This window comes from Ambystoma mexicanum, chromosome 9 (assembly GCF_040938575.1).
Source record: "Ambystoma mexicanum isolate Mex_15411 chromosome 9, UKY_AmexF1_1, whole genome shotgun sequence".
NCBI classification, from domain to species: Eukaryota; Metazoa; Chordata; class Amphibia; order Caudata; family Ambystomatidae; genus Ambystoma; species Ambystoma mexicanum.
In genome coordinates, this window is record NC_090931.1 from 591448306 (window position 1) to 591464965 (window position 16660).

The 16660-nt window shown below is 48.1% G+C and overlaps 1 protein-coding gene across 1 annotated transcript in view; it reads left to right on the forward strand.

The window, feature by feature from the left end:
- Positions 1–1885: 1885 nt before the first annotated feature.
- The window catches only part of CENPV (centromere protein V), a 64631-nt gene continuing 49856 nt past the window's right edge, over positions 1886–16660 (forward strand). The window contains exon 1 of the mRNA XM_069615213.1: positions 1886–3652. Coding sequence (XP_069471314.1) covers positions 2025–3652 — 1628 coding nt within the window. The 5' untranslated portion in view covers positions 1886–2024. The remainder of the gene's footprint in view (positions 3653–16660) is intronic.

Here is a 16660-nt window from a genome sequence, read left to right on the forward strand (position 1 = left end):
GGCATTTGCTAACATACAGAATTATGTCTGGATGTGACGCAGGCTAATGCTCACAATTCTGTTTAAGTGTGCCATTTGCTAACATTCACAATTCTATCTATTCTAAGAATACGTTTTTAAGGTTCAGTAAAGCCTATTGCTGCCATGGAGTAAGCTGGCAGTGAAGAAAATACTCTTAACTTGAGGCCTTTTGGGCAGAGAAACTGTCAGCCGTTTGCCTAACGGCATGAATTAAATGACTGACGTGCAATGTTATATCTATATGGCACATATCTAGGTCTACTTGCATGAATGGCAGATTTTTTAATGTGCAGATAATGTGGTCTTGTGAGTCCTGCAATTGTTTTCAACTTTTTGTACAACTGTTCATTTTGTCTTAATGCAAGTAGGTGTTGGGCCTGTTATTTTTATGATAGAAATTGCTGACAAATGGGAAGTAGAAATAAGTGTTGAATAGTGTCACTGGTGTTTTGAGCTATGTACCTACACAGAAAGCATTTAGGATTTGTGTTCATGGAGCAACCTTGTAGGTTTCAATGTAGCCACATACCTGTATTAAAACTTGTATTCTTTATAACTAAGGGAGGATTGTTTTCAGTGTAGAGAAGATGCAAATATATACGTATATGTTATCTTTATTAATATCCTAGGACTGTGGTAGTCCTAGATTACCATCATGATGTTTAGTCGTACTGGGTGCTGTCTAAAGAGCCACTGCATAACCAGGATATCACTTTCTGGCTGCCCAGTTTCTCATGGTTTCTGTGGGTTGGAGACTGACGCTCTTATTTGATGCATTGTACGGGTCTGTATATTAAAGTTACATGGCCGTGCTCTCAGACACACTAATTGTGAATGTTCTTTTCTTAATATCAGTCTTGTGAAGAACTTAAACAGTCATAATGGAGTAGAGAGGGCGTATGCCTGAGTAATCGGTGCACACTGGCGTACTTGTTTGAAAGTCGTTGAGGCTATGATTGATTAATGGTGAAGAATTTGAGGTTTATACTAAATTTGTTTAGAATGGAAGATACATTGAAGTTTGAAATGATACATAAATAAAACTTGTTGATTGGAATAGAATGCATATTGTGGCTTTTTGAAAAGAATTGCTTCTGTTGGTGGATTTGCAGTGCATTCAGGGGGAGCACTACTGTTTGGCACTTGCTCATAAATATCAAGTGTACATTCAACCAGTCTTATTACCACCTTAATATTTTGCGCAGCTCAAATCAATACCTGCTTATTTCTGGTATATGTACGTTAGTTTAACGATTTTAGACAACCTTGACAAAATGTGAATGGTTTTATCACTATTTTAGCACACACCTACTCAAAAAATGTGACTTTTATTCCACCTTCATTAAATATGCATAAATACCGGAGTTATATGTAGAAGGGATCGAGTTTGTGGCAGAAAAGGCAGATTTAGGTTTTCCACATAAGGAAGCTTCGAAAATAAGATATCTATATTAAAAAAAGCTGCGATTAATTGTGATCAAGGGAGCTGTGACAAGTGTGGCACAAAAGGATACGTGTTTCATATGAAGGCAAAGTAAGATGGACGCTGCGGTGCCGCACGATGACATGGCGGAGCCCATCGCTCAGCCCAGTGCACCGCGGAGGGGCCAAAACTAAGGGGGGGGGGGCTGAACACATTGGCGTTTTGGTTTCAACATAATTGTGGATCATGAAGAGGACATAGTGGGAGTTTGTACGAAATTAATATTAAATAGAGAGTTCGTTAAATTGTGCGCTCCTCAAAAGGAGATGGAGAGCAGTAGCTCTCGGGCGCCCCTGGTGGATCCGCAACCGCGAAAAGGGAAAAGGGGAGGGAGGGGTATAACATATCACACTCGGGCAGGTGATGGAGAGCCAGTAGCTAGCTGCTAGAAGTCGGGAGGGGGGGTCGCCATTTTCAACTGTAGCCAGGGAAGAAAGAAAATCTAGAGACAAAGCGCCGACTAGCGGAGAGGGACCCAGGCGGCGCTGTCACCCTAGCAGAGAGCGACGGCGGGACAAGCATGGCGAAGGCGAAGAAGGCAGCGCGGAGCGGAAAGAGCGGGGGCGCGGTCCCGGGGGTGGCCGCGAAGAGGGGCCGGCGCGGGGACGCTGGAGTAGTGCCCAAGAGCCCTCTGATCAGCCCGGGCAAGGCGACTCCAAATAAGACCCCCACCCCAAATAGAAAGGTCGAACCGTCCCCGCAGGCGGCCAAAACCCGACTGCCTCCAAAAGTGCGGGCACCACCTATTAAGTCCCAACCGTCCCCTGTTAAGCCCCAGTCCCCTTCACCAAAGCTGAAGGCTCCTCTGCCGAAGCTCAAGTCTACCCCCGCGAAGCTCAAATCTACACCGGTGAAGCAAAAGCCCACCCCGGTGAAGCAGAAGCCCACCCCGGTGAAGCAGACGCCCACTCCGGTGAAGAAGACGCCCACTCCGGTGAAGAAGCCCACTCCGGTGAAGAAAAAGCCAACTCCGGCGAAGAAAAAGCCCCCCCAGGCGAAACAAAAGCCCGCTCTTCCGAAGCCCCAGAGCCCCGCACCGAAGCCCCAGAACCCCCCACCGAAACCACAGAGCCCCCCACCGAAGCCCCAGACTCCGCCGGCCAAGCCAAAGTCTCCCGCGCCAGCGAAGTCCAGGCTGCCCTTTGCTAAGTCCCGTCCGCCTCCCAAGGTCCGCTCACCACTGCCACAGACGCCCCCATCTGCAAAGGCTCGCTCACCGCCTCCCGCCAAACCCCAATCTCCCCCGGCAGTAAAGTCCCGGCCAGCACCCCCGACCAGGTCTCCCCCTCCGGTAAAACCTCAGTCCCCGCCACCAGTCAAGTCACGGCCGCCCCCTCCGCCTGCGAAGTCCCCTCCACCGCCTCCCGTGAAGCCCCAGTCTCCTCCGCCAGTTAAGTCCAAGTTGGCCCCAACTGTTAAGTCCCGACCGCCGCCAACACCTCCGACACCTCCACCCCAGAAGAAGTCTCGGACACCCCCGCCACGGCCCCCTCTTCAAGCTCGCACCCCGCCTCAGCCTCGCGCCCCCGCAGCCCGCTCCCGTTCACCCCTGAAAACTCCCACCGCGCGCTCCCGGTCCCCACAACAACCCCGCAAGCCCCCTGCAGCCCGTTCCCGCAGCCCTCTGAGGGCTCCGGTGGCCCGGGCTCCCTCCCCTGCGCAGCCTCGTAAGTCCCTCGCTGCCCGGTCCCGCTCCCCACAGAAGCCCCCCACGGGACGTGCCCGCTCTCCTCCTCAGCCCCGGAAGTCTCTTGCGATTCGGTCCCGATCGCCACCGAAGACACCGTCAGCCAGATCTCGGTCACCCCCACCTGCCCGCAAGGTCCCCGCTGCAAGATCCCAATCTCCCCCCGCCGCCCGTAAGCTCCCAGCGCCTCGATCCCTGGCCCCTTCTGCCCGCTCGCTGTCACCTCCACAGATCAGGAAAGCCCCTGCCGCCCAGTCACCCCAGCCGGCTCGGAAAGCTCCCCCGACTCGCTCTCCTTCACCACCGCCGGGTCGAAAGGCCCCTGCCGCCCCGCAGCCAGCAGCCCCTCCAAAGGGCTCGTCGCTGCTGGATCTGGGCACACAGCGAGATCGCTGGCACAACTTCCAGAAGCAGCAGAAACTGAGCCCTGAAGCAGCCGCCAAGCTCCTGCTGGACGCCTAGTGAGTATGGGAGGGAGTAGAGGACTGCACCTGCTGACTTGTCCCCACCTCTGTTTAACTTAACGGCCCCTACCAGCTGCACAGTTATTCTTCCCTTCCGCCATGCCCAGACTACTTGCTTGTATGTGCCATTTGCTCAACATTCTTATGTTCCCTGCCCAGTGCAATAGTTTGTGTCGCCTTTGATGAAAGTGATACTTTGCGTCCCCATGTACAGTTAGCTAACATCCCCTATCGAGCATGACACCTCATCAATCACTTGTGTTGATGGCTAGCTCACCTTTAGTCATAGGTGCTTATGGCTGGAAGTCCAGCCTGACCTCTTAACCTACACTGGATACTTGCTGCGAAAAAACTAATAGTGGGCCATGTGCCATCCTTGTAGACATGCCAGAGTTTGCTCCCTGGGTTGGACACCATTTACTTGGACGTGCCCATTTGTCTTGGGTTTTCCTTTTGAGCTCCCACAATTCTCACTGTAAAGCTTCATTTTTCTCTAAACGTTTCACTTGACGCCATCACTGCTCTGGTCGATTTCTGAGGCTGCGCTCCACCATTTCGTGTGTACATTGTTATTGGCTTTGCTTGTTAGCTTCCAAACTTACTGTTGATTCTCCCCCTTGGCCCCCTTTCTCATTGACTCCATGGTGGGTTTCCTGGATGTCTTCTGTTCACCATATGTTGTGATGTTCTTTCACTTGAACCTGTTGGTATACGACGCGTGCTCCCTTCATCTTTTGGTCCCATTTGTATGGGTGTTTATATTGAAACATGTATCGAAGGGACCCAGCTACTGTATTTACCATCCTGGTGCACATAATATTGCCCTGTCCCACTGTTAGTTGTGTGCTCCGAGACCACCTTCTGCTGCCTGGTCAAGTCTGGTTAACGTGCTGCATGCGGTGTTTTGTTTACGAGTTTTTTTTTTGTTTAATAGCATGACCATTAAGAGAGAACGAGGAGGAGTGGGGACGGTAAAGAAGGGGTTTGTATTTACACTTGACCTCCAGGGTTGGATTGGCACCTCGGCCTTCCAGCCCGTGGCCGGGTCGAAATCGTCCCTGGGGAGTGGGGGCCGGTTTCTGGCCATGCCTGGGCCGGTTTGGACCCCCCCCCCCCCAAAAATGTGAAAACAAATTTTTGGGGAAAATATATATATATATATATTTGAGAAAAAAAAACCTGCAGCAGCATAATTCATCAAAGCAAGGTAACGCACAATACCTTGCTATGATGATTTATTTGCATGCATGATGTGTGCATCATAAATTATGATACATGCATCATTCACATGCTGTTGTAGCATGCAAAGTTGAGGGGCTGGGGCTGCCGCCGGCCAGCGGCTGTCACTGTGCCGCCGCTCCAGGGGGGCAGGGGCCCCCTGGAGTTGCTGTGCTGTTGTATTAGTGATAAATATGTATAGTGAGATTAGTGACAAACAACCAATTTTAGAGTAGAATAAGCATCAATTTCGGACTATGTATTTTGCCTTTCGCACGTTGCAGTAATAGCATGTTTTTTTCTGCTGTTGTCTCTGTTACAATCATCACAAGACATTCGATCTCGGTGTCCTCGGTCACTTGACAAAATCCTTGTGTCTAAAAGCTTCTGTTGAGTATACAAATATTTGACCATGGCACATCAAGTGGCCATTGACTTCATTGTGCCACAATGAATGCTTGTCGTAATGTGTCTATTTTTCCCATCTCCCTGGCATGCTGTTCCGGGTGTTTGTTTGCATGTATGAGGTAACGAGGACTCAGAGTATGGGATGTCCCATGAGTGTGCTGATTTCCCTATTTTGTCAACCTTTAAAGCCTGAAAGTAGATGCGTGTAGGCTTGACATGCGGCCGACTTTGCACCAGACCTGCAGATGAACTTACCTGGTCTGCTGTTAAATCTCAGTTACCCGTTTAATGGTATCCACTACAGAATATGAATAATTGCTCATTTTACTATAGCCGATATGATAGCTCAGTGGGTTGAGCGCTCGCTCCTGCGATGTGTGTGTGATCTGCAGATTTCGAATCCTAGCAAGGCTATCTCAGCCTTTCATCCTTCTTAGGTCGATAAATGAGTACCAGCACAGGTTGGGTGATATTGTATGCATATTTGTTCTATAAAAAAAAGTTTAAGTGGAAGTGCTATACAATAGCATTTTATCATTTGGCCTTGGACGTCTGCTTGCATTCACAGTAATTTGACAATATGGATCTATACACACATATATTAATGATACATATGGTGATCCATTCTTGCATGAAATGTATATCACATTAGTGAAATCATAACCATATTTTTCGCAGTGTGCTTAGAAAAAATGCTATTTGGTGCCGCTTCGTGTTTTGTGAAGGGGTGAAAGGCTTCCCGGGATGGCACTTTGGGGTGGGGTAAAACGACATCACTTCCAGTGATGTCATCCAAGGCCAAGGGTCGTGATGCGAGGGGTGGGCCATTTTATTTGGGTGTCCTGGCCTATTTCTTGTCCCAGTCCGATCCTGTTGACCTCGCACCTTCTCCGGCTATTCCCACCTGCTCCGTGCTGTCTTTAGTACCGGAAACCCCCGGGGGATGCTTTCATCGCTGGCTTCCACCTGTCTGTTCTGCCTGCTCAGGCCCGAAGCCCTGTAGCTCGGGAATTCTGGTGTATGGCGTCTTCTTATCGCGAATTCGTTGTATGGTGAGCATAGTTTCTTTACAGGAGTGGCTTTTTGGGCAAATGTGAAACACCAAACGTGTTTCAGTAAAGAAATCTGTAGGTCGATTGTGTTTCGACATAATCTACCCATTCATGTGGACAGTCCAGAAGGGGGCAGACATCGATTCTGGAGTCCCCTTTGAACACCATAAATTGCCAGCAGCATACTGTTATTCTGAAGTAGCTTGCAGCTGCACAGGATGACCCAAAACAGCCGTGCAAACCCACTCGTGGACTAGTGACTTGCGAAGGGGCATATGTCCTCTTTAAACCCAGCAACCAGAAATATGAAATCGCGTAAAATGTTATAGTCTAGGCGAGATCTTACGTTGATATATAGCTGTTTTTTGGCGAACGTTCTTATTCAAAGTGTTTACAGTAGTAGCTAATCAGACAGAGCAAATAAAAAAAAAACTCCCAACCAACAAAAGAGTAAAATATTATTATTTTGTAAAGTATCCTCGGTTTGTTCTATTAATGGGATCTAGCATCCTCGCTGGGTCGAGGTGGCTACTACAAACCCTACTCACCCCGCTCTGACAACACCCAAGATTGCTACATAAGCACCCATAAAAAAAACGCCTGCTTACTGACCACACCTGGCGGCGTCCTAGCGCGTAACATGTCACCAGGGAACACATTGTTTCGCGCCCTCTTTGAAGTTCTTAGATAGCAATTCGGCATTTTTCTTTGCCAGGAAGGGATTCAAACGTTGTGTGATTTGCACCTACCAGCCACTAGGTGCACACTGTCCTCTATGGTGTACTCGCGCCCTTCCATACTAAATAAACATCCAGCTTTTCATGAAGCAACCTACCATGGGGGTAGATGCCCCCCTGCCCCCCATCCTGTGAATTGGCACGGTTTACCTTTGAGTGTACATGTTACGATTTCTTAAAAATAGAGTAATGTGCGCTATTTCCAGCGGAAGTTTTTTGCCGAGAAAAGGAAACACTTCAAAATGGCTCTCTGCTGTTGCAGGCATTTCGCAAGGCACACCAGTGCCACTTCGTGAATTTGTATAGCAACGGCGGCGGGACTTGAATGTCGCCGGCCAATGGGCTTTCGTTCGTTCGTGCCAGGTAATTACCATATGGGGCTTCACTATGGTTACCGAGCACAATGAACCCTCTCGATGCCATGCTCCGTCTCGCGCAGATGCTAATTATCAAGTCTTTCTGTAGGCGTTATCCCCGTCCCAAAACGTATATATTAGAATCCTCTAGGGCATGCACGCAAAGATGCCGTGCGTGTGCAAACTCACGGCCTTTGTCTTGCTGCCAAGTCTGCTTGGCAGCTGAAACCAAATACGGGGAAGCGGAATATTTGAAATGTGATATTTCTGCCTACGGACGACCATTCCCACTTATCACCAATGGGGAACAGGGGCTGGGGCTCCCTCCGTGGCAAACGGGCACTCTTGCTGGCTGCAGGGACGGGGAGGTAGTGAGGGGCTCGAGTTTGCCCACATGCTTGAGGAATCCTGAGGCACAACTGGAGACCGCTTATTTAGGCCGCTAGGGGATACAATGGGGCAAGGCTTCTACGGTTGTCTTTAAAGTGATGTTCTATATACTCTCCGGTGTCTTGTATGGCCCCTACATTGGAAGGGGGAACACTTCCTCATCACCCATTATGGGGTGGCTTTCGTCCCTTCCCACACACAGGCGCGCTTCTCAGCGTCGTTCTAAACCACAAAGCAGTGCCCCGTTCCTGGCCTTTCATATATTTCACTAGTCGATATATTTACCTGCAGAACCAAGAGTATTACAAGAACACAAAGACCAATATGCTGTGCGGCGAAGGCAATCAGATTCCCAACAAGAGCTCTGATTGGGCGGATGTGTTTCTAGTTGAACCAAAACAATGCCATCAACTTCCACAAGAAGCACAGTTTCTGCTAAGATAAATGCCAAGGGAGAGCAAAAAGCGCATTGTGGGGCATATTTCTGCGTTCCCTGTCTGTTGTGCGCCAAAAATCTTGTGTTCATGTGTATTGCTGGATGACCAATCAGGTCAACGGCACTACAAACATCTAGGCGGGAACTACATCATTCACCACACATCTCGCCGATTTGAACGCAGCCTAGCCGTTGGAAGGGGTGCGTTATAAACCGGTCATACCCCTCCCCCGCCAGCATCCTCTGGTTACCAAACAAAGGAGGGGGCTCTAGTCAACGTAGCTTCCCCTGTTTACTTTCGAGACAAAGAGGGCCCCTCTTTGTTTCGAAAGTAAAGGCAGCTTCCGTGTTAGAAAAATGTGAGTAGGATAAGGACACGTTTTCCTTTTTCTGCTGGGTTGGAGCGAGGACCCCGGACGAGGAATCGTGCTCTTTTCATGGGTGTAGCTTAATTTTTGTGCAAGACTTCTTGTACCAAAGCGTGTCCTTTCATTGCGTCGTTTTACAAAGGTGGGTTCCGGAGGCTGTACACGGGCATCTTTGCTTTTGGGATGACGCCACGCGGAATACAGTACACCTTCCGCCAGATGTTTCATGTTTCCCGTTTGCGCGTTTTTTAACTTCTTGGCAGACATCCGTGAGCTCCAATAATGTGTCTGTCCAATTTATTTATTTAAAAAAAGGATCAAACGCTCGTTGTACACGTGTTTGTGCTCGAATGTACTTCTTTTTAATATACCGACTCCTAGAACAATGTTTGAGCTTGGCGTCGTTCTTCGTATGGTTCCGCATGAATAGCAGGGGGTTGCGGGGGGGGGGCTTCTTGATGAGGATTATTTTCTGATTAAGGCACAGTCAACTTATTCGGCTAATCAGTTGTAAACCAATTAGAAGCACGAATTGTTTGAAATGGAGATCGAGTGTGTTTGACAGGCCATGTGGAAAATCTGTTTTCAGTGTCGGGCTGTTGAAAGTGCGCAAACACATGGCATGTCAAGACATTTTACCACTGAGGGGATGCATTTCGGAAACGACAAGCAGCAGTAACGTGGGGGAATGGGTCAAACCCCTGCGCATACAGTATTCTCTATGCTTTTTTTTTTTTTGCAAACGTCCTTTTGTATTGTGCGTCGAGAGCGGGATTTCCTTATCAGGAGCACGGGAGTTATTGGTGTGTTGGTTTGACTGAGATGAAATAAGCGAGTTGAGAAAGATGTCGCATGTAATAAAGACAGTGAAGTGCCGAATGTGTGCCTGACAAGGTCCGGCCGCTTGTTCTTCTTGCTGATAGACTTTTATCCATCAGCAGGGATTTTGGATACCGAGGCTTGAGCCTCATTACTCCATCTTCTCGGGTTGAGAATGTAGTCGTGGGTTTGTATTCTTCTTGGTCTGTGTGGTCTTGTCACAGTAGGGCTGGTTTCACAGGGTCTTCACAGTACTCCTGACCCCTCAACCACCACACCTACCGCTAAGAAGCAGCTATTACACGAATACCGCACAAGCTGCACACATACATGGTGCCCACACGCACCTTTGACTCTCTCTACTCCCTCTACTGATCTGAACTTCGGTTCCCAAGGGCGTTCAACCTACCAGCGCCTTCAGACCATACCAATGGTATATAAGGCGCTATATAAATGCAAAATAACAATAACAATAACAGTGATGAGCCGCGGGTAGCGGTCGAAGGGGTTTGCAGTGGTGGCAGGGAGTCTTCTGATCAGAGGGTTCGGGTTCTGATCCAGTCCTTGGCAGAAGTTCTTACTCAGCTTCGCTAGATGTTCGTCCAACATCTCGATGTCCAGGTCTCTGTGAAGGTCAGCTATCCTTGTGAAGATTGGAGCTCCAGACGATAACCGCTGGGCCTTGTTCTGGACTATCTGAAGACTCTTCCGGTGTCGCTCATGGCAGGACAAGGTCTGACTCGTGTGGTCCTTTTATTGGTTATTTAAAAAAAAAGACAACGACTGGGTGGGGGTGGCATCTGAAAAGCACTAATCGGCCTTTAGCTAGCGTGGATGCTCTTGTTGTGTGAGGCCACGGGTGGGGGGGTGGAGTTTTGGGAGCATTCTCGGATTTTTTTTGGGAAACCCAGTCCCATTTCTCGTCCCATTCTCGGTTTGGTGATGTGTGCGGGTGGGTCTGTGAAATGCTTGTCTAATGGGGTCGGGTATGAAAGGTCTAGGGCGCCTGTGGCAGCACCACTCTCTTCGGTGTATGGCCGTATGTTGCTGCCTGCCAGAGGGCATGCACCTACACGATCAGAGGTTAGTTTGGCATAGGTGTGCATGGTAGTCTGCTGTGGGTTTGTCTGTGTGCTGTGGTGCAAGTCTGAAGGGTAAATTGAGGGGTCCTCGTAGTCGTGTGTGGGGGTAAGGGGGTGGAATGGGGTTGGAAACCTGATGGACCCCCCCCCATCTGGATTTCCCTTCTTCTGGCCTCTGCGGGCAACGCACATTTTCACTTTCTCATTCAGCCTTTGTATTTCTTTAAAGAAGAAGCATATTTGACAAGTGACCCAAATAATGGGCTTAGTGGTGATATATGCAAATGTGCTTTCCTGATCATGATAAACAATTGAGATGGGAGTAGTAATACCAAGTTAGCCCTCTCGACAGTGGCAAAGTTTGTGATTGGGTACATCAATATGGTGCTATGGATATACCTGATCTTGGGGCCACAGAAGACAGGAGGAGACAGTTAATTTGCTTCGGGAATGTTGCAGTGGTCCTTAAAAGGAGTCTACCGATATGCCAGATGTGCCAGCTCGCCATACCACTGTCAAGTGGTCCTTTTAACTGGTGGTGAGGGCCTGAACTGCGTTCAAGGCCAGGGACAGACATTTCGGCAGCTATTTATCTCCTACTTGTAGTAAATAAGAGCATGTTTCACTTGACACGAAGAGGTTCCAATGGCTACTTTTGGCTCCCTAGGCTGGCTGATGCCATACAAACATTCATAGGTGACATTATTTGTGTTTTTGTTTGTGCGTGGTATAAATATCCTTTAACATTATCACCACCGAAGTAGTCCCCTCGCACTCTGGCATATCTGAAAGATAAGACAGTGGGGATGGGTTAGTCGGGTATAGTGGGGGGAAAGTAAGTGAGAGTTGTGATGTTCTGTTGACCGCTTCAGTTCGTTTAACACCTTTCGCTGAGCATGCGTGCGGTTTCCGAATGGGTAGAGTCCCATATGCTGTTGTGTGTGACTATGTGTAGTTTGTCTTATTGCAGTGACGTGCGTGCAGAACGCTGTGCAGAGATGTGGTTGTTTGTTTAGTGTTTTAGAGATGTGTGCAGAGAATTGCGTTTTTTTAGTGGTCCTTTCTTGCCTTTTTGCGTCGTACTTCAATGTTGAGTGTCTCTTTATTTATTTTTTTGCATTTTTAAAGCGCTCACACAGCCCGGGGGCATCGAGGCGCTGTCACAGCAATATGACTTAGTTGCATGTTTATAACGCGCTTAATACCCAGCGGTTTCTAAGCATGGACACAGGGATCGAACCTGTGTTGTTTCGGTTCGTCTTGTTTCCAAGGCAAGCACGTTGCCGCTGAGCTATCCTCCCAGTACTGCTCCTGCCTGTGTTATGTACTTGCCTTCCATGGCTGGTAGTTCGACGGGTTCTGTGCATAGTGGTGACATGACTCTGTGATTGTCTGGTGGTCTGAAGGTGTGAGGGCCTACCTCCACCATTGGGTCGAGGTGGGTTTGGGTTGAGGTGTTTGCTCTTAGGTAGTTAAAGGGGTGTAGCTGTCATCGCCACCCGGAGCTTGTGATGGGATCCCTCCCTCCTATGCTGGTCCTGGGTGCTAGTTGTGCGTTGTTTCTCCCTTTTCTGCAACCAAGGTGTCTGACCCTATGGCGATGCTTAATGTGGGGCTAAGGCTTGGGGGTGGGTAGATCCAAAATAAATGTTCCTGAGGTGGTGAAAAATATTCCAGAAGGCTTCTCACAGCTTTTACAGTTAAGTACGGTACTCATTCTATCTTTTAGAACAGCTTTTTAAGTTAACGGTTAAAAGGGAATGGAATAAGTCAAAGTTCTTCACACACTTTTAGAATGGAGGAGATGGGGGCATCTGTAAGTATTGCGAGTACTCACCACCCCAAATCCACTTTTCCCAAGTAGCTTAGCAGGTTGACTGGGATTCGGTAGAGGTAGGTTTTCCCACCGTTGGATCCAGTAGAAGATGCCCAGGAGCTGAGTGCAGCCCTTTTTGACAAAGAAATGCAGCAGGCACCGATGCAGGCCTCCTTCAGGACACTCTACTAGGCATAGGGGAGCCGGGTACAGCAACAGTCACCGTACAGGTGGCAGCAGGAACCCCGCTAGTTGCAAACAAAGACAGCCTTACAGGACAGGATCCCTTGATGCTGGGAAGCTGAGACTTGGCAGGAAGGTGACTTGTAGGACTAGCTGTCGACCACAGAAGTTCCAGGCGAAAACACAGAATGCTAGCGCTGGTCGGTCCACTGGGTGGTTCAGGGACAATTCCGAAGGCTCAAAGTGGCAGGAATGTGAGAAGTCACTGAGACTGGTTGATTCCCGCCAGTCCAAGGGTCGACGCACAGATGAGAGCCTTATCGGATCTAGTAGCCAAGCAGGGATTCACTGGGACAGTTGTAGGAAAGGTCGCCAGGCCTCTTCAGGAGTCGTCCATGGGTCTTCAGTCGGCTGCATAGCTACCCGGGATACTTGGCTCTGCTGCTGATCTACTGGAATCGCTGCAGGACTCCTTATCCTCCATTCAGGCAGGTGATCCAACTCAGCCCTCCAATAGCAGGGATCTGCACCACTCCCACCAGGGATCACTGTGGGTTTGATGCATGCCCGACTTACTGGCCCTAGTTTGTGGATTGGGACTAGACAGTAAAACCCACTTCATGGGTCCAGACACACATGGCATGCACTAGCTCGCAGAAGCTTTTCAATGCAAATGTATGACCATATTGGGGATTTCCTGACCTGAGAGGGCAGGAAGAAGGCCAAGAAACAATATGGCCAAAGGACAAGCGAAAAACCTAGTGGCTTGGCCATTTTAGGTCACAAGCCACGTTTAGTAGAGAGATGCAGTAAACGCGAAGGTGCACACTAAAAATACTGCCAAACTTGCTACCAGCTAGTCCATAGGCACATATAAAAGTAACAAAAAAATCCCCTGTGTAAAAGTCTAGGGTGATACAAAAGTAGCCCCATGCGCTGCATTGTGAGATGCTGTGTGCACTGTAAGAAATGTTGCCAAAACAGGTAACCAGTAAAAGACAAAGGGGAAACATAGCTCCCAGTTACCTGAAATTCCTTGTGCAAACTGCTAGATGCAAACTCTCTGCAAGTTGGATGCTTCTCTAAACATGCAGGGGGGGGGTATATCTTCGGCTGGATCCTCCCTCTGGAATGGCCTTCCTGCCCATCTCTGTCTTGAGCCGGATCTCTTTTAAATTCAAGAAGATTCTCAAGACCTTCCTTTTCTCCTCCTAATTCCTGCCCCCCCCTCCCCTGCTAGTTCCACCTGCTACTATCCCTGGTTGTACCCTTCATGAGCCTTAATGGGGCCAGACCGTCCTCCGATCATTCTCACCTTCCCCGACCAGCCTACCAAGGCCAGACCACCCCCCCTCGCACTAGCTATCCCCCTAACTTTCCCTGAGCACTTCCCTCTGGGGCCTCTTAGCACTTGCCCAGTCCCTTGCCCCAACCCCCCATGCACCACTTCCTCCTCCCTCTCCCTGCACTTGCACAATCCGAATGTCGGAGGGCCTAGTAGGACTGTTTTTTTACTGTTATCTTCTCCCCTGTACACCCCCCCCTTTTTTTATTTATTTGTCTTTTGGCACCTGGAAACAATTTCTGATGTATAGGCGCCATACAGATGCTCTATAAATAAATAACTAAAAAGCCCCCTACATGCAGATTTATATAAACTCCCTTTGTATATTCCTCAGTGTGCATGTCCAATGAATATTTCTGCTTTAATGTGCGTTTTCGGGACAAGCCCATTCTTCGCATATGCATTAAAAACCTCCCTGAATCTCGGTTTCTGTGCACTTCGAATCACTCCCATGTGTGAATCGTGTTCATATTTCATTTGGCCGTTTCAGCATTTCATCAACGTGGAACTCTAATATAATATGTATCTGCTTTAAACAAAAAGTAACACTTAAGTAGCATATCCCGTCCATAATTAACTACACTGGATACATATGAAATTGCAATATCGTACTCAGTTTGCTGCATCCCCACTCACAAATATGGCACCCGCAACATAAACCACTCTTGATCATGGGGACCGTTCCTGACCACCCCAACAGGTTTGAGAAATTACTGTCTCTCTTCAAGGATCTTCATTGCCTTTTTTATATGAATATTAAAAATGGCACACTACCATGGTTATTGTCACTTGCTGGATCATTTCTTGCGCATTTCCACAATCCAGTATCCAATCAGCCTTCCTTTCCAACGCGGCCACATACTCGTGTGATTAGAGTAACATCAACATCTGCGGCTGTTTGAAAACCTTTTTGCAACATGTTCTATAACATAAGATAAGATCTATACATGTTCTGGTTATTTTCTTACTGACCAGGTGTTGAATTGAGTCACTTGTGTTTCACCTTTTGAAGCGGTCTACTTGATCCCACTTTGAACTTTTCCACTCTCCCTCTGTTTCTTATCTGTACGATGTACCACAGGCTTTGGTTCCTGCCCTCAGCATGTCGGAGCAATTTCAAATGTCACTTGTATCATTTGCCGTTCTCAGAAGCTTACGTGTACTGCTTGTATTTGTTACCAGAGCCCCAACGTTTTGTGATCGGCTGTCGTTTTTTTAAACTTTCACTAACAAAGGCTTCTTCAGTGGCTGTCCATGTTTGGCTATATGACAGTGTCGCATCTATAGGAATCCGGGGGCGGATTATACATTATAAACGACAGTTCAGTGCCCCTTAATTTAGCAGGACTCAAGGGCAGGTTCCATGTAAGACAGCCTGGTCAGTGCTGGATCAAAAGTGTTGTTGGGGCATAAGCTCAGTACAGGTTACTAACTTGGTCTAAATCTGCCATAATTCCCCCAACATTCCAAAGGATCCAACACCAGAATGTATTTTGAGCTGCTGAAAAATCTCACTTGGGCGCCAGAACTCATGTGGTCCCTCTGTTTGATGCAGAGTCTGCTTCAGTATCTAATCCAGAGCTGTATCTATCTTGTTCCCAGTGGAAGTATGACAACGTAGGTTTCACTTAATTTAACGTACACGAATAGCCCTTTCCACCACAGTCTGTCTGAACTGTTGGCGCATTTATGAAGTTAATCACCCTGCACCCATCTAAGATAACATTTAAATGTTCCACAGGGTTTTACCAACAAGATACTTCAGCACCATTTGGGTTTGTGCATCATGGAAAGGAAGAAGGTGTTCTTTTGGAAATGTGGCTGTAATACATAGGAGGCCCCACTGGGCACAGCACCTCTGTAAAACCGGATATGGCCTCCGACTGCTCCGTCTCTCCAGGATGTAGTGATTTTGGCTATTTCACAAACACAAAGATTCATGCATCTCTGTATCTTTAGTGTGTAGGGAAACGAGGGAAATGTCATCATCCTTACTGCATAGTGAGCAGAAGTTTCCATTGAAGGAGACCATGCCAATGGTAACTGTCTTCTGAGGTCATTGAGAAGGTGAGCCTTCACTCAACACCTAACTTTCAGCCTTCTATCCCAACCAGTACCAGCATTTCTCAACACGAGCACCCATTTTACACCTCATATTACTCTACCCCTTATGCATTGCAAGTATCCACACACGCACTCAACTTGACCATCACACCATATACTGACCAACTTGCCAGCTGCCTCCCCGTGATTACGCACGTGCAGGAAGATGTCTGTAGACCTCATTTGACAAGAAGGAGCTCTTATGTTATGTTATTTTGCATTTATATAGCCATTATATACCATTGGTATGGTCTGAAGGCGCTGGTAGGTTGAACGCCCTTGGGAACCGAAGTTCAGATCAGTAGAGGGAGTCAAAGGTGCGTGTGAGCACTGGGTATGTGTGCAGCTTGTGCAGTATTCGTGTAATAGCTGCTTCTTAGCGGTAGGTTTGGTGGTTGAGAGATCAGCAGTATGTGTTCGTTCTGGCAGGATTTATTCAGACCAAATGTGGCTGCGTTAGGCCTGAGGAGAACTCCTGGCCGGGGGGTGTGTAGCCAGCAGTGTTTACTTAGAATGATGTGGAGTGTGCAGCGGATGTTGGTATGAGAACAGTTATACCGAATGGTGTCATAGTATCTCTGTGTTCTAGTTGAGTGATGGTGTAAAGGAGAGTAAGCGTGGTGGTGTGATATGATGGGTTATAAGTTCTTTCAAACGTTCTCTGCATTCTAAACCATACTACATACGTCACG